The following is a 16,466-nucleotide window of genomic DNA, read 5'->3' as shown; positions in this document are numbered from 1 at the left end:
GGACAACCAGCCCCTTCCTTTGTCCCCAACCAGTGGGGACAGCCAACAGTCCCCCTCCCCTCCAGTCTGGGGGACAACCAGACCCTTCCCGTGTCCCCTGGACAGTGGGGACACCAGTACCCCCCCTCCCCTCCAGTGTGGAGACAACCAGCCCCTTCCTTTGTCCCCAACCAGTGGGGACAGCCAACAGCCCCCCTCCCCTCCAGTCTGGGGGACAACCAGACCCTTCCCCGTGTCCCCGGGACAGTGGGGACACCAGCAGCCCCCTCCGGTCTGGGGACAATCAGCTCCCCTCCCCTCCAGTGTGGGGGACAACCAGCCCCTTCCCCGTGTCCCCCGGACAGTGGGGACAGCCAACAGCCCCCCACCAGTCTGGGGACAACCAGACCCTTCCCGTGTCCCCCGGACAGTGGGGACACCAGTACCCCCCCTCCCCTCCAGTGTGGGGGACAACCAGCCCCTTCCCGTGTCCCCAAGCAGTGGGGACACCAGCAGCCCCCCTTCCCTCGCTGCCAGCCCTCATCAGGGTGACTCCTTTGTGTCGTCCCCCCCCCCAAATCTGTGCTTAGGGTGCACTGTAGCCCCCCCCCCCCAATCATGCACCCCTGGGCTCAGCCGAGCTCCCATCACCGAATTCCCGCAGACCCCCCCCCCAAGGAGGGATCAGCCCCGGACCCTTTGTGGGTCTCACCGGCGGGGGGGGGTCCCCACCGGGTCCCATGCAGGCGTGGAGGGGGGGGGCAGGCAGGCTCAGCCCCACGCCTGCACCCCTCAATGCTATTAGAGCTTTAATTAAGCATCCCCGGGGGGCGGGGGGGGGGGGATGGAGGGGGTCCTGCCCTCGCCACCGGCGTGTGCTCGGGGAAAAGAGGAATAAACGCTTCTGCCTCGGGGAGGGGGGAGGACCTGGACCCCCCCCCCCCCCACCTTAGTAGCACAGCCCCGGGCCGGAGCTGGGGGCAAAGGTGCTGCCCGGGCAGGGGGCGTCTCCCCCCGGCCCCTCCCCGCCCCACAGCCCTGCCCCATAAAAGCGGCGGAGAAGCCGCCGGCCGCCCCCCAGGGCGGCCCCCTCCGCCTTCCCCGCTCCTCCCGCTGCGTCCTGCCCGGTCCCCCCCCCCCGCCCCCGTCCCCGGACCCCCCGGTCCCCCCCTGCCCGGGGATGCTGCGCCGCCGCGGAACCTTCAGCCTGGAGCCCCTCCGCGGTGAGTCGGGGTCCCCCGGGGCTATGGGGGACCCCCGCGCAGCGGGGGGGGGGTCCTCTGGGATGGACGTTGGGGGAGGGGTCCCCAGCAGCGAGGGGACCTGGGGGTCCCTGGTGCCCCCAGTTAATGCTGTTTGTGCTAGAGGGGGGGTTTCTGGGCGTCCCTGGACCCCGAGTTCGTGCTGGAGGGGATGCTCAGGGATCCCTGGGTTGGGGTGTCTGTGCTGGAGGGGGGGCCTGGGGGTCCCTGGAACCCCCCCAGTTAGTGCTGCCTGTTGGAGGGGGGCCCTAGGGGACCCTGGCACTGCCCCAGTTAGTGCTGTCTGTGTTGGAGGGGGGACCTGGGGGTCCCTGGAACCCCCCCAGTTAGTGCTGTCTGTGCTGGAGGGGGACCCTGAGGGTCCCTGGAACCCCCCCAATTAGTGCTGTCTGTGTTGGAGGGGGACCCTGAGGGTCCCTGGAACCCCCCAATTAGTGCTGTCTGTGTTGGAGGGGGACCCTGAGGGTCCCTGGAACCCCCCCCAGTTAGTGCTGTCTGTGCTGGAGGGGGGCCCTGAGGGTCCCTGGAACCCCCCCAATTAGTGCTGTCTGTGCTGGAGGGGGACCCTGAGGGTCCCTGGAACCCCCCCAGTTAGTGCTGTCTGTGCTGGAGGGGGGCCCTGAGGGTCCCTGGAACCCCCCCAGTTGGTGCTGTCTGTGTTGGAGGGGGACCCTGAGGGTCCCTGGAACCCCCCCAGTTGGTGCTGTCTGTGTTGGAGGGGGACCCTGAGGGTCCCTGGAACCCCCCCAGGTAGTGCTGTCTGTTGGAGGGGGGGCCTAGGGGACCCTGACACCGCCCCAGTTAGTGCTGTTCGTGTTGGAGGGGGGGACCTGGGAGTCCCTGGCACCCCCCCCCCAGTTAGTACTGTTGGTGCTGGAGGGGGCCCTGGAGGTCTCTGGCACCCCCCAGTTAGTGCTGTTCGTGCTGGAGGGGGGACCTGGGCGTCCCTGGTGCCTCCCAGTTCGTGCTGTCTGTGCTGGAGGGGGGACCTGAGGGTCCCTGGCACTCCCCGTTTGTGGTATCCGTGCTGAAGGGGGTCTCTGGGGGGTCCCTGGACCCCTAGCTTGTGCCCCCCCCCCCCGCTGGGAGGGTCCCAGGGCGCCATCTGTGTTGTGAATTCAAACCAGGTTTTGCCTCCCAGTGCTTGGGCTGATGGGCCTGTGCCTGCACCGGGGTCCGGCCCGCTGGCTCCCCGCGGAACAGGGGGGTCCCAGAAACCCCCAGCCCACCTCTATGTGCCCCCCCCCCCCACCGCCAGCTCAGGCTCTGCTGGGAACCCTCCAGCAGCAAAACCTGGGAGCTACTGGGGGGGTCTGAGCTGGAGCTGCGGACGCAGGGGGACACCCCCCCCCCCCAGCATGGCCACGGTGGGAGGTTTGAGCTCTCCCGGCGATGGGGAACCCCCCCGCGCTGAGTTTCCAAGCCCGTGGCGGTGGGTCAAGCCGTGGCCGGGAGGAAAGCGGCCCCCCCGGCACGTGGGTCTGTGCGGCACAGCCCCAGCAGCCGGTGGAAATTCGGTGTGTGGGAGCGTGGCTGCCGGCTGTGCCGGGGCGTGGGGGCCCCCCCACGGCATTGCTGGCATTCATGCGGCCGCTCAACGGCCGGATTGTCCCCCGGCCGCTCGTGACATCCCGGTACCGGCTCCCGCGCCATGGCGGGCACCGGCCTGGCCAGCCCATGCGGGATGCGCGGTGAGCGGCTCCGGTCTCGGCGAAAGCGGGGGGGGCTGGAATTTGGGACCACCGGGGACCCCATGCCGGGGAATTCGGTCCAAGGCGGAGAGCCCTGAGCGGCGTTTCCCAAAAAAAGCGGTGGGATTCATCCGGCACCCTGCAGCTTCCCCGTGCCCAAATAACCCTCTCGCCTTCCCGGTTTTGGGGTGGGAAGGGAGCCCTTAACCACCGGCCCAGCCAGTAGCGCCGATCCCGAATCCTGAAAGGAAACCAGTTGGGAACCAGTCCTGTAATGAGGTGCCTCTGGATGCAGGGCCCGTCGCCGGCTGGGGGTGGCTATAAAAGGGAGCGCCGGGACGCGCGCCCGGCAGTCGGCTTCGGCTCTCGGCGATGTGGGGGGGCTCCCGCGCCGTCTGGAAGAGGAGGTTCAGCTGCTGTGAGTGCGGGGGCGGGGAGGGGGGGGCGAAGCCCAAGCCCCCCAGCAGGGGTTTGCCGGGGGGAGGGGGTGGGCGGCTCTGCACCCCGATTTGAGAGCCGGGAGGGTGCCAAGCGTTGCTCCCCGCCACCCCGAGCCCTCTGCCGTGGTGTGGCTGGGAAGGGAGGTGGGTGCCCGAGACCCCCCGCTGCCGCCGCGCCGGCGATCCCACCCCGAGCTGCAGGGTGGTGGCATCCTGGCCGGCGATGTCCCCCACGCTGAGGGGACCAGGACGAGGAGCCGGTGGTCCCTGGAACCCCATCCTGCAGCAGGGGAAGGATGGACCCCATGGCCGGGCTGTGTCCTGCGGAGTCGGGGTGCGGGGTGGCGGCCCCCGGCCAGGTTGGGGGGACGATGGTGGGTGCTGCCCCGGCAGCTCAGCAGCGCGGGGAGGGAGGAGGGAGGATGGGGCTGGGCGGGGGGGGGACGGACACACACGTGGTTCTGGGGAGCAGCGACAAGACGTTGTCATCGTACGAGCATCCCCGACACAGGGCAGCACTGCGAGGACCCTCCGGAGAGGGGTCCCCAGGTTGGGAGCGGGGGGGGGTGGGCTGTAACTCCGCATGGCAGCCGGGAGAGCGGCCTCGGGAGCCGCTGTGGGGCAGCTTGGGGGGCTGGGGGGGTCACGCCTGGGCGTGCCTCCCCCTGGGGACCCCCCTGTCCGACGCCACCCTCGCCCCGCAGATGGTCCCTGGGAGACGGCGGAGAGCTGCGTGGTGCGCACCTCCGCCAGCGTCTACCGCCGGCTGCAGGAGAGCCCCCGCCAGCCCCCGGGGGGGATGAGCGCCTGGGGTGCCCCCCCACCGCCACCCCTCTCCCCACGCAGCCCCCCGGCGAGCGGGCGGCTCCTCAAGTCAGAGTCGGAGGATTCCGGGGTGGAAATGGCCAGCAACGAGCACTCCCCTTCCACCCCGCTGGGCTCCGAGAGCAGCTTCTCCCTCGACGGCATCCCACCGGAGAAGAAACCCCCCGGAGAGGAACCGGGTACCCCCAGGCCCCCCCGCAGCCGTTCGGCCAGCAAGAAGCTGGCGCAGGCAGCGCAGCGGAGCAGGAGGCAGCGGGGGGGGCCGGGGCGCTGCCTGCGACAGCTGGGTCACCGCAGTGCCAGCGCGGCCGAGCTGCGGGTGCCGCCGGCGAGGGACCCCCGGGAACCCGAGGAACCCGGCGCCGAGGACCCCGAGGGAGCGGTGGGTGCCCGGAGGGAGAGGGGGCTACAGCTCGGGGAGGGGGGTCAGCCACCAGATCTTGACACACCACACATCCCCCCCAACTTGCCCGCAGGCTGTGGCGGAGGCGATGGTGCCGGGGCAGGGGTTGCGGTACCTGGAGCACGTCTGCCAGATGCTGGAGCGCCTGGCCCGGCTGCAGCAGGACAACCGGCTCCTCCGGCAGCAGGCGGCTGATGCCCGGCGCACCCGCCCTGAGGCCACGGTGAGGGCCGGGAGGACGTTGGGGTGCAGGGATTTTGGGAAGGGGGGGGGGGGGGGGGGGATGCTGGGGGTGGGGGGGTTGGGGGGGGGCGGTTTCCCAGCTCACACCCTGCCTCTCCGCACCCACAGCCCACCCGGGAGCCCCCGGCCGCGTGGAGGGGGGAGCGATTCCGGCCGCGCTCTTGCTCGGACAGCCAGGCACCAGGTGAGCGGGGTGGGATACAAGGATGGGGGGGCGGCTGCGTGCAGCCAGATCCCCCCCAATATCAGCTTTGTGTATGTGTCCCCCCCCCTCCTTTTCCCCACGCAGCCCTCGACCCCGGGCCGTGCCGGAGGACGTGGGGGTACTCAGCCAGCTCCCCCAGCCTGCTGGACCCCTCCGAAAACGGGGCGAGCGCCCCGACACCGGACAAGGTAGGGACCGGGGGGGTGGCGGGGACATGCGGGAGGGGGTGTCCCGCAGGTGTCCCCCCCCCCCCCGCCCCCGTCACTCGCTCTCTGACGGTGACCTCTCGCCCCCCCCGGCAGGACGGGCGCTCGCACTGGGGCCGGGTGAAGGTGCTGCTCACCCGCCTGACCCGCCGCTCGCTGCGGGGGGGACGCTGCAGGTAGGGCCGGGGTGGGGGTCCCGCCCGCCGCCCCCGCACGGAGGAGCTGCGCCGCACCTATTGCGTCACACCCCCGCCGGATGACGTCACGCCCACCCGGGGCCGGTCCCCGGCCCGGCGCTCCCCCCGCTCCCCCGCACCTTTTCCCTCCCTCACCGCCCCCCCCCCCACAATAAAGCCTTTTCACTGCCAAAAAGGCGTCTCTTTGCGAGGTGATGTGCTTGTGGTGCCGTGACGTCACTCTCCACCCGTCGTGACGTCACGGGGACGCGTCACTTCCGACGGTTTCCCCACCCCTTTTGTCCGGCCCCGTTCCCACCGCCCAGTTCAAGCGGCTGCCGACCCCCCCTCCATCCCCCGGATCCCCCCCCACCCGCCCAGGTCAGCTCCGGGGGGTCCTGCTGTCTCCGGGGGGGGGGGGGGGTTAAAGCTTGTCGTGTCGTCCCGTCCCCCCCCTCCCCCGAACCCCCCGCTGAGCCGCAGGTGGGTGGGGAGGGGGCGCCGGGGGGGTCCCCGCTGGGGGTGGTGGTGGTGATGGGGGGTGGGATGCTGCGGGTGGCATCGCGGATGGGGGAGAGGGTGGTCTTCCTCGAGGGGGGGTGGTCGCCAGCCTGCAGGAGCGTTGGGGGCGGTGGATGAGGAGGTTTTCTTCCAGCTCAGGTGAGGGGGGGGGGGACCGAGCTGGGGGCGGGGGGGCGGGGGATGCTCCGGCGCGGTGTTTTGGTGCTGATGGAGCCCCTCACCGTGCCGTCGGGGCTGCGTGGGGCAGGGCCGGGTACCGCCGGTGGGCAAGATGCCGGGGAGAGCCGCCTGCAGCTCCGTTGACTCTCTCCAACCAGGTACCCCCGCTACCCCCTCCATCCCACACCCCACACCCCCCCCCCAGCCCCTTCCCTGGGGAATTTCCTACCCTGACTTGGTTTTTTTCCTTCCCAGCAGCTCATCCCCGAGCCCCCCCCCAGCCCGGCACCGCTCCCACCTGTCCCGTCCCTGGGGAGCAGCGGAGCATCCCCGGAGCCCGGCCCCAGCATCCTGCATCCCGCCGCTCCTTCCCTGGAAAGGTGAGCGCTCGTCCTTGAGGCGGGGGCCGGATGCGGTCAGCGGAGGGTTGGGGGGCAGTGTGGGGTGGTGTCTCTGGCAGCGACCCCGGGGAAGGCTGGTTGAGAGCGGGATGACGGGATGCTGTGGGTGTTGAGGGTTTTCTGGAGCAGGCTCGCTCCTGGGTGATACCACGGGGGTCTTACGATCCTTAGTCCCCCCCTCCCCAGCAGTGAACCTCTTCCCATCGCCCCCGTCCCCCGCCGGAGCCACCTGGGGAGAATCCCGGGCCGAGGACCCGAAGGGCAGGAGCGGCTCGGGCAGATGGCAGCGACGGGGATGTGCGTCCCTGCTGTGGGGTGGGCACCCGGGCAGCCCCCTCCCCTGCTGCCCTGCACCGCTCTAAACACTCACCTGGGCTTTTTGGAGCTCTAAACGCTCGCCTGGGCCAGACCTTAAGTCATGGGGCCCTTCCCTGCTGGCTGCTCTGGCCGCGTAGGGATTTTTTGGGGGGATATTTGTGGTCAGAGAGGATACCTCTGGTTTTTGTAAGTCTTGTGGCACCAGCTCTGCGCTCCCACACCGCCTGCGTGGAGACGGCTTTCGGGGGAGCCCGAATGCCCTCAGCGTGGCTCTCTGCCTCCAGCTCCTTCTGCGACGCCGGGGAGATGCTACGGCAGCACGCGGCTGCCCGGTGGCTTCTACCACCTCCGCCTGGGCACCCTCCCCGTGGCCGGCGGTACCCCAGCTGCATCCTGGTGACCCCGAGGAGGAGGATGCTGAGGCCGCTCCGGATGATGCCGATTCTGCTTCCAGGGCCCAGGTGAGGAGGAGGGAGGTCTGCTCGTGGCGCAGGGGCCCGTGGCTCTATCGCCCAGGAGGTGGCCCCGGTGGCCCTGGGTCACCTGGAGCACGGGAAGGCTCCCGAGCGAGCACCCAACAAAGCAAACTGAGGCGTGGACCCAGGCGTGTGCTGGAGTTGGCAGCCCTGGCAAGGGTTAAATCACCCAGCTTTGGGTGATACCACCCTTAGGTTTGGTGATACGCTGTCACCTGGTTGTGGGATGGCATCTGCAAAACCTGCCCGTGTTCCCTGGCAGGGGGGGATCTTCTCCCCAAGGGGGACGGGGGCTTTGGGGAGGAAGGGGGACAGTCGGGATGCTGCCGTGCGAGCGGGCTCACCGCCTGTCTCTGCCTAGTCCCTGCCGGGGAGGAAAGAGGGCGAAGCCGTGCTGGAACGGCCCCCACCATGGGATGGCCCCATCCTGACGCTGACACCCCCCCACCGCCCCCGGTCCTGGCGTGCAGGGCACGGGCTGGGCTGGACCTGAGGGGCTGCACGGAGTGGTGAGTGCCGCCAGCTCGGGCATCTCCGAGCGTCGTCGTCGTCCCTTCCCTCTGCTTGTCGGAGGTCCGCGTGCCGACGTGCTTCGCCCCGTAGCGCTTCAGGAGCCGAGGCCGAGAGCACGCCCCATCGTAGAGTTCATTTTCCCTTTCTGCGAGCTCTCCCCTATTAACGTTGGGATCTTGTGGGCGGGAGGAGAAACCGGTAATTATCCGCTTTTCCTACAGGAGACGGAGTCCTCCCCAGTGCGGGGAGCGCGGTGTGCGTCCCCGCCGGCGTGCAGAGCCGGCCCTGGCAAAGGGCTGCTCCTTCGGGAGCAGGTTTCCGGACGGGAGCAGAGGTTTTCACCGCCGGGAACACAACTTTCCATGGGCGAAAACCCCCTCTGGAGCGCAGGGACGGCAGGAGGAGCCGAGGGCACAGAGCTGGGAGCCGAGCTCGGCTGAGCATCTCCGGGGATGCAGGACGGGAGGATGCGCTGGATGCGGGGATGCTGGGGATGAGGTGAGAGGGGAGGGCTGGCAGCCCCACGGGGGGGTGACACAGCCACGCAGGCGAAGCCACAAGGGAAGCAAGGCGGATTGAGGAGAGCCCAGGCGGGGTTTAATCCGGCAGCGAGGAGTGTGGCACCTCTGTGCCATCCAAGAGGCAGCTGCACACACACACACACCCCCCCCAGAGCACCGCAGACCCCCCCTGCGGGGCTGTCACAGCCCTTTGCCCGCTCGGGAGATGTCACAGGCTCTGCCGGGGCTCAGGTCCCCACGCGTCACCTGTGGAAGAGCATCGCCCTCGCTGGGGCGCACGGGCTCGGCTCCTTGCATGACAGTTATATATATATATAAAAAAAAAATGTATATATAGCATCCCTGCTCCGGGTAACCGTGGCAACTGGTTTTTATTTTCCTGAAGCCCGGCCCGGCGTGTGATGTGGTTGGGAAGGAAGGGCCGAGGGGAGATGAAGTTCTCCGTGCCGGGTGCTGGGGGAGGAGGTTTGGCTGGGTCCCAGCGGTACGGGGGCCGGGGATGCTCTGGGGCTGGGGCCTCGCTGGGGACCGTCACCAGCCTCTCCGTGCCCTGTCAGGGCTCTGGTCCCATCCCCGTCATTCCTGCCGTCGCAGCCTCCCTGCCGGCAGCGGGAAGATTTTACGGGGGTCCCGCTCCCTGCTTTCTGCTGGGCTTCCCGGGGCACCCCCGACCGCCGTTCCCCACCGTGCCGCAGGGTCTGGTTTGCCGAATTTGGGTACCGGCGGGAGGTGGTGGTGGTGGTTTTCCTCCCTTTCCCCGGAGGAGTGGGAAGACTCGTGCCAGCCCAAGGCGGAGAAGGACCTCCATTGCCCCCGTCGCGGAGGAGAAGCCGGCGATGGCGAGGCTTCGCCGTGATGCCAGGTGTCCCAAAAGGTGGTTTCATTTCTGCGGGTGTGTGGACAGGGCTGTGTTTTGGAGAAGGCGAGGTCCCGCTCTGGGTGACATCTCCCAGCACTTTCTCTTCCCGCTCCCACCTAAACAGGGCGGTTTTTAGCAGGAGATGGAGACCCCCCCGGGCAGCAAGCGGCACCACCGAGCTACTGCTGGAGCCCAGGACACCGGGGGCAAGACCGCCTGCTCCATCACCCCGCTCTTCGCCCTGCTGGAGGCGGTGGGAGAAGCTCTCCTCCAAGGTAGGCTCGGCACGGCGCGGGCAGGCAGGTCCCCTGCGTCCCTCTCCCTCCCCGAAGAGGCCGAGGTGGGGGCTGAGCTCTTCCAAGAGATGCTGCAGCGGGATTTTGGCCTTGCCGGAGAAGGAAGAGCCACCGGAGCCCAGGAGCCTGGAGCCAAGGGCTCTTTGGTAGGCGCAGGGATGATGGGGGTGTGGTGGAGCCCCCCGCGCTGCTGGAGATCGTGCGGTGGGTGACGGGTCGTTCTTGTACCAGGAAACCTCCGGTCTCCCACAGCGTCACGGCGCCCAACCTGGGGAAGCCGCTGGGGAAAGCGGAGCAGCCGACTCCACCCGGAGAGCAAAATCCACCCGCTGGAGGTCAGGCTGGGTAAGGCGGGGTGAGATGTGGTGGGACGAGGGGTCTCCTCTTTGTGAGCTGCCGGTCACCCCCTCTCCTCTCTTCACAGAATCCCAGAGTGGCCGGGGTGGGAAGGGACCTCTGGAGATCCCCTCGTCCCACCCCCGGCCAGAGCAGGGTCACCCAGAGCAGGTGGCACAGGGACGCCTCCAGGCGGGGTTGGGATGTCTCCAGAGACGGAGACTCCCCCACCTCTCTGGGCAGCCTGTGCCAGGGCTCTGCCACCCTCACAGCACAGAAGTTCCTCCTCGTCTTGAGATGGAACTTCCCACGGTCACGTTTGTGCCCGTTACCCCTTGTCCTGTCCCCGGGCACCACTGAGAAGAGCCTGGCCCCGTCCTCCTGACACCCCCCTTGAAGTATTGATCAGCGTTGATAAGATCCCCCCCCCACCCCCCATGGAATAATTACTAAGATGACCAAAAATACAGCATTGTTCACGCATTAAGGAAAGGTATGAAATCCAGAAGTTTCTAGGGTAGAATACAGCCGCAGTGGCAGGCGAGGAATCCACCCGTCTGCGGGTCCCCGTACGATGTCGGTGGCCAAGCAACACGGAGGGCGCAGAGTGGAATGGAGAGTCCGCAGTCGCTCCCTGTGATAATCCAGCAGATGCGGGAACGGGATGGCCCTATGGAACCGATAAGCTGCGTACTTCCTACCCTGAGCCAACGGTCTGCCGGCTTTCGACGAAACGCTGGCCTTCGTGCGAACTTTGCTCCTTTTCATGTCATTACAGCAGCGAAACGCACCTCCATCCCGAAGGCTGCCCGCCTCCACGGTGCGACCGCCCCTCCTCGAGCCTGCGCCCTGAATTCGTCGTAAACTCTACCCTGTAAATGTGAGGCGAGAGGATTTTACGCCGCTCGTAATAAAGGTATTTATGACTTAGAGTCACTCGAAGTCCACCTTGAAGGTAAAAAAAAAATAGTATAAAAATAGCCCAAGAAAGCGGGGGGGCGACGTGAGGGAAGACGCCATCGTGAACGCGTCAAGGAGGACTCCGTCACCGACCGCCTTTGACTCCCGGGACCGGGCGAGGGGCTGAGCCTTAGGGACGCCTTTGGGTAAGACTTGGACTATACCGAGCGCTTCCTCGGGAAACTTCGAAATCTCTCTAGAGGGTCTTTTTCCTATGTGTATAGCCGGGCTGTATTGTTCATAACTCCGTCGCGCGTTTTGTATAATGAGCCACCGCTTTGATTCGCACGTGCTTTGCAGACGGTGTATTTCTCACCGGCGACCCGTAAGAACCTATATAACCTGTTGCTTAAATAAACCGCGCTGTTTAAGTAGCCGGTCGCTTCGGTTCCTCATTGAAGGCGACCAAAGGCTCGAGAGGGGCCGTGGCGGTCCGGGAGCGCGACTAGACTGAAGGCGCAGGCCGCTATCGGTGTGCCCAAATCCTAACGGTTGGATAGATTTAGACGCGACGGGGCCGATGGCGGTGAATTGGGCATCACTCAGAATTTAAACCCGGCCGCACCCGGCCTCCCACCTGGGTGAGCAGTGCTAGAACGCAAGGGGGTTTATTTTCTGCCAAAACCGTTTCGCCCCGTAAGGCAACACCCCCCTCAGCCGTCTTTTCCAGACTGAAGAGCCCCGAATCCCTCAGCCTTTCCCCATCAGAGGGATGTTCCAGTCCCCTCATCCTCTCGGTGGCGCTTTGCTGTCCCCTCTCCAGCAGTTCCCTGTCCTTCTGGAACCGGGGAGCCCAGAACTGGACCCTGTGATTCTGTGATTTTGTGATTTTGGGTACGGCAAGCTTAAAAAGGTTGGTTTTTGGTAGGGCCGGTGCCGCTGGGGAGGGGGCAGGTGTTGGTCGGTGTCTCCTAATGCCACGAGGTGCTTTCCCGGGCACAATGAGGGGGTGGATGGGGTCAGACACAGTTGTGAGCCGGTTTCCAGTGGTTTTTTGCCGGTGTTTGCAGCGTCTCTGAATGGCCAGAGCTGCCGGGGGGGAGCTTGTTGTGGCCGGAGCCGCTGTGGTTTCTGGTGGCAAATCCCTGCTGGGAAGCACGGCCCGGCCGGGGAGGAGCCGGGAGCCGGGGTCCCCCCGGGGAGGCGGTTGCGGGCACCGGCGTCGTGCCTTGTCTCTGAGCAGGCGGCCGGGTGGTTGTGTGTGTTCCGCCGTGATGTTCGGGGAGGGAAGGGTCAGCCCCATGCCACGGGAACCCGAAAAGCGACTCGGGGCCCTTCAGAGAAAGCCGCTCTCCTGGCTGGTTGCGGTCTGGGGCTGTGCTTTAGTGCGTTTGTTCCTCCCGGCTTTAGCGTTGGCCTAGAAAGGGGTACAAATCCCGTCTCTTTCCCCGTGTTGCTCCCGCAGATGCCCACGCGCGGCCCCGGGGGGTCGCGGCGCTCTGGGCGGGGGGCGAGGAGGCGTCGGGTCCCGCTCCCGGGGCCGGGGGCCGCGGAGGTGGCTCCCGGGTGTCGCCGTACGGCGGCGCCGAGAGCAGAGGGGGGTTCGGAAGCGGATTCAAGCGGTGCCGCGTTTCCCGGCCCTGGGAGCGAGGTGCCCGGGGCAGCGGCATCTCGTCCATCGAGCTGACGGACGGGGTCGCGTTCGGTGTCCTGCTGCCTTTCGGGGCTCGGTTTAACACAGGCAGCTGCGGCTGGCGCCGCTGGGGGAACCGGTGCGGGTAGAACGGGGAATACTGGACGGCAGCGGGCCACGGCAGCGGCCATTCCGGTCGAGCTGCAAGCCCATCGGCGCACGCCACGAGCGTACCGGGGTCCGGTAGAGAGAAGGCTGCTGGTTTAGGCATCTGGCTCTTCCCTGGAATTCTAGGGCATCCGGGCTCGTCGGGCTAGGAAAGGCTTAATGAAAGCGGCTGGGCTGGATTCTGAAGATGCAGGTTGTTATCCCGTGGGTCTGAGCAGAACCTGAGAGGCTTTAACTCGTGTTTAAGGCTTGAAGGCCTTGGGTTTGGGTTATCCCTAAGTGCCTCGATGGGGGTGAGGATTATGGGGGAGCGGGGTAACAGGGAGGCGAGTGGCTGGCTGTCGTTATTTCTGAGTTATTTCTCCTGCCCGTCGGGTTGGTGCTTCACTTGGGTGCAGATTCTAATTCGGATTCTGATTCTGATTCTGATTTTTCCTGCCCTTTCTCTCTTGCAGGCTGTAACCAGCTGCTGGACGAGGCGCAGGTGACCCTCTCCTTCCAGGACTGGCCGGCGTCACCCAACGCATCCATCAAACCATGCGTGGACAGTTTGAGGGTAAGGCTGGGGGGAGCCTCTCTGCACCGCTCCCCTCCCCTCCGTGCACTGTCATCTCAGTCGCTCAGCTCTTGGCAGCGTTAAATAACTCTTAGCAGGGAGGGAAGTGTTTTTCCCCGGTTTGGAGCCAATATTTTGCCCTGGGGAAGCTTCTCTCCCCTGGGATTTATTTCCTGACTCGGTGGACTCGGCGGACTCGGCGCTCAGCGGCAGCCGGGCGCTCAGCGGCAGCCGGGCGCTGGGGTTTATCCCGGGGAAGGGAGAAATTCCCCAAGAGGTGGTTGATGCTCGAATTCGAGCTCGGGGAGGCAAAGGCGGGTGAGCTGCCCGACTCAGAAGGGCTGGGGGGGGCCGCTTTGCGAAGGCAGGGCCCCAGCGTTCCCTGGGCACGTACGGCCCTGGGCGATGGCTTGTGGCCGCGATACCTGTCGCCTGCCCCACTCTGCTTCTGAGCCGGCAGCGGGGCACGGCCTCCAGCCGAGAGGCGGCAGCTTGTGTTGGGTCTGTGAAAATCCTTACTGGGGATGGACTTTGTGTGTCTCTGGGCTGCTGGGAGAGCTGGGCAGTTGCTCCCCTGAAGAGAGGGACCCAAAACAGTGCTGGAGGGGAAGCAGCTTAAGAGTGGTGTAAGTTTGTCACCTAAGACAGAGAGACCTGGCCAGCTGGCCACCCTGCGCAGCGTTCCATGGAGGGAGCAGGTAAGCACAGTGTTGGCCACGAGCTGCTCTCGGTTCTGCTCAGTTCATGGTTGGAGTCAATGGTCTTCAGCATCTTTTCCAACCCGAATGATTCTGTGGCTCTTAAAGACCATGATACTGTCCCCACGCAGCAGCAGCAATGAGTGACCATGAGGCTGAAGGGGGGCAGCCCCCTCCATGCACTCACAGAATCCCAGAGTGGCCGGGGTGGGAAGGGACCTCTGGAGATCCCCTCGTCCCACCCCCCGGCCAGAGCAGGGTCACCCAGAGCAGGTGGCACAGGGACGCCTCCAGGCGGGGTTGGGATGTCTCCAGAGACGGAGACTCCCCCACCTCTCTGGGCAGCCTGTGCCAGGGCTCTGCCACCCTCACAGCAAACAAGTTCCTCCTCCTCTTGAGATGGAACTTCCCACGGTCACGTTTGTGCCCGTTACCCCTTGTCCTGTCCCCGGGCACCACTGAGAAGAGCCTGGCCCCGTCCTCCTGACACCCCCCCCTTGAAGTATTGATCAGTGTTGATAAGATCCCCCCTCAGTCGGCTTTTTTCCAGACTGAAGAGCCCCAAATCCCTCAGCCTTTCCCCATCAGAGAGATGTTCCCGTCCCCTCATCCTCTTGGTGGCCCTTTGCTGTCCCCTCTCCAGCCGTTCCCTGTCCTTCTGGAACCGGGGAGCCCAGAACTGGACCCTGCCCAGGGTGAGACAGGGCCATACTGGGACAGGTCCAGTTCAGGGCTGCAGAGGCACTGGAGGGACTGGGGGGGAGCAGAGAGCCAGGGCTGGCGTTGCTTTGAAGGACGATGGAGCGGCTCGAGTTTTAAGGGAGCCCTGAGGCTGGAGGCCCAACTCCCTGCCCCTCACCTGGGGGGGGCCACCCTCTCTGGGGGCAGGGAGCCACGGCAGCAGGGCCACAAGCCAGGACCAGAGGCACCAGACTCTGAGAAAATACTTTACTGTAAAGGTGATAAAGCGTGCTCCGGCTGGAGCGGCGGAGACACTCACCCCTTGAGCAGGGCAGGGGTGGGCTCGAGCACCACCCCCCCAGCCCCCCACCTCACCCCCCCATCTTCTCCTTCCTGCCCCCCAGGGAAGCCGGAGCCGCTGCTGTTCCGCATCCCTCAGGCTTTCTTCCAGGCGCTGCAGCAGCAGATGTCCGGGGGGAGCGCAAAGAAGATGCTGCCCAACTCCACCAGGGGTGAGACGCCGACACGCTCCGCACCTGGGAAATCCCTTCGCCCCCAGGTCCAGGAGGAAGAGCCCAGCAGCACCTCGAAAAAGCTCCCTCCCTCCCTCCCGCTGCTTTCTAGCGGCTTTTCCCCTCGCTGCAGCCCAGAGGAAAATAGCACAGCTGCAGGAGTGCGCCCCAGAGGTAAGTGGGATGCACAGCCCCCCCCCGCCTGCCCCCAGCCCCCTGCCCAACTCGGGGCACCCCCTCTCAGCACTTGGCAGGGCACAAACCCGGCCCCCGCCGGGGCTGCACGAATAAACCCAGCCAGGCTTAGAGCCAAAGGACTTTATTCCTTGTTGTGTCATCCCCCCCCTGCCCCCCAGCTCTGATGGAAAGGCTTCCCCCCCACCAGGGGAAGGTCGCGGCCCCCCGTGTGGGCGAGCGTCCTCGCTGCTTTACCTTCTCTCTCCCCCCACCCGGGTGTAAATCCTACCTGGGGTGTAAATCCAGACTCACCCACCCCCTCGGGGCTCCGGGCGCAGTTAAATCCATCCTGTCGGCGCTGCGGGAGCACGAGTCGTCCTCTCTGCAGCGGCGAGGCCTGGGGACCCCCAGCACCAGCCCCCCCCGTCCCCCCCCAGCAGCACGAGCCAAAGCAGCTCTCCCGAGGCCGGCACCAGTTAGGATCCCGTTTATTCACTGTTACTCCAGAGCCGAGTCCTGGGGAGAAGCAGCCGGCCAAGGGCAGAGCCCGCTCCTCAGCAGTTGCCCCCCCCAGCCCGGGCCCATGGCCACAGAGTGGAGCAAGAGGAAAAGTGGGAGAAGAAAAGGAAGGAAGAGGCACAGAGTGACCCTTTCCCCCCCCCAGCTTTTGTCCCCCGGGACGCCCTCCCCCTGGGCACCTTCTCCAAGGACAGTGGCACATCACCAACGTCCTGCAGGTAAAGGGCGGGGGGGGGGAAAAGGGCAGCCCCCCAGCCCCCCCAGCCACCCCCTAACCTCCCCCCCACCATCCTGCCTGCCCCCCCCCTTACCCTCAGCTGCCGCTGGAGATGCCCCGGGATGGCTCCTGCGAGCTCTTCAGGTGCCCCGAGGTGGAGGTGGAGAGCATCGTGGAGACCTGCGGCCCCCTGGAGCAGCTCAAACCCACTCAGAGGAAGGTTAAGGGGGGGCCAAGCTGGGACCCCCCCCCAGCCAGGACCTCCAGGGGCCAGGAGTCCCCCCCCGGCAGCTTCTTCCCCCCAGAGTGGGAGCAGCAGCAGCCCCCCCCCAGGAGCCTGGAGCGAGACCCCTGCGGGAGCTGCAGACCACAGCAGGGGGGGGGCCCCAGGACCTTCCCCCCCGAGGGCTTCTTCTTCTAAGGGCTGCCTCCTGCCAGCCAGCCTGCCCTGGGGGCCCCCTCCTGGGAATTCTTCTAAGTGCTGCATTCTTCCAGGTATAAGGCCCCCCCCCCAGGGCTAAGGGGGCCCCCTACTCTCCCCTTCCCCCTACCCACACACAGGGGCCTCCCTTAT

The 16,466-nt window shown here is 66.5% G+C and overlaps 3 protein-coding genes across 3 annotated transcripts; all 3 read left to right on the top strand.

The window, feature by feature from the left end:
* The first annotated feature begins 3,296 nt into the window (after positions 1–3,296).
* C23H8orf58 (chromosome 23 C8orf58 homolog) lies at positions 3,297–5,434 on the top strand. The gene is made up of 6 exons (XM_063358620.1): positions 3,297–3,350; positions 4,077–4,579; positions 4,635–4,823; positions 4,952–5,027; positions 5,133–5,236; positions 5,351–5,434. The coding sequence occupies exons 1-6, from the start codon at positions 3,305–3,307 to the stop codon at positions 5,432–5,434; spliced, it is 1,002 nt and encodes a 333-aa protein (XP_063214690.1). The 5' UTR covers positions 3,297–3,304.
* Positions 5,435–6,408: 974 nt separating this feature from the next.
* LOC134526651 (uncharacterized) lies at positions 6,409–10,711 on the top strand. Its single transcript, XM_063358731.1, has 6 exons — positions 6,409–6,491; positions 7,115–7,291; positions 8,041–8,317; positions 9,336–9,641; positions 9,727–9,840; positions 10,610–10,711. Exons 2-6 carry the CDS (start codon positions 7,137–7,139, stop codon positions 10,682–10,684), a joined length of 927 nt encoding a protein of 308 aa, XP_063214801.1. The 5' UTR covers positions 6,409–6,491; positions 7,115–7,136; the 3' UTR covers positions 10,685–10,711.
* LOC134526739 (synapsin-1-like) lies at positions 10,612–16,313 on the top strand. Its single transcript, XM_063358918.1, has 6 exons — positions 10,612–10,747; positions 12,988–13,088; positions 14,872–15,153; positions 15,664–15,792; positions 15,865–15,893; positions 15,993–16,313. The coding sequence occupies exons 2-6, from the start codon at positions 13,070–13,072 to the stop codon at positions 16,311–16,313; spliced, it is 780 nt and encodes a 259-aa protein (XP_063214988.1). The 5' UTR covers positions 10,612–10,747; positions 12,988–13,069.
* Positions 16,314–16,466: the final 153 nt, after the last annotated feature.

The sequence above is a fragment of the Chroicocephalus ridibundus genome, chromosome 23, assembly GCF_963924245.1.
Source record: "Chroicocephalus ridibundus chromosome 23, bChrRid1.1, whole genome shotgun sequence".
Taxonomy (NCBI): domain Eukaryota; kingdom Metazoa; phylum Chordata; class Aves; order Charadriiformes; family Laridae; genus Chroicocephalus; species Chroicocephalus ridibundus.
Note: the sequence above shows the minus strand (reverse complement) of the source record. Positions and strands in the feature narration are given on the sequence as shown.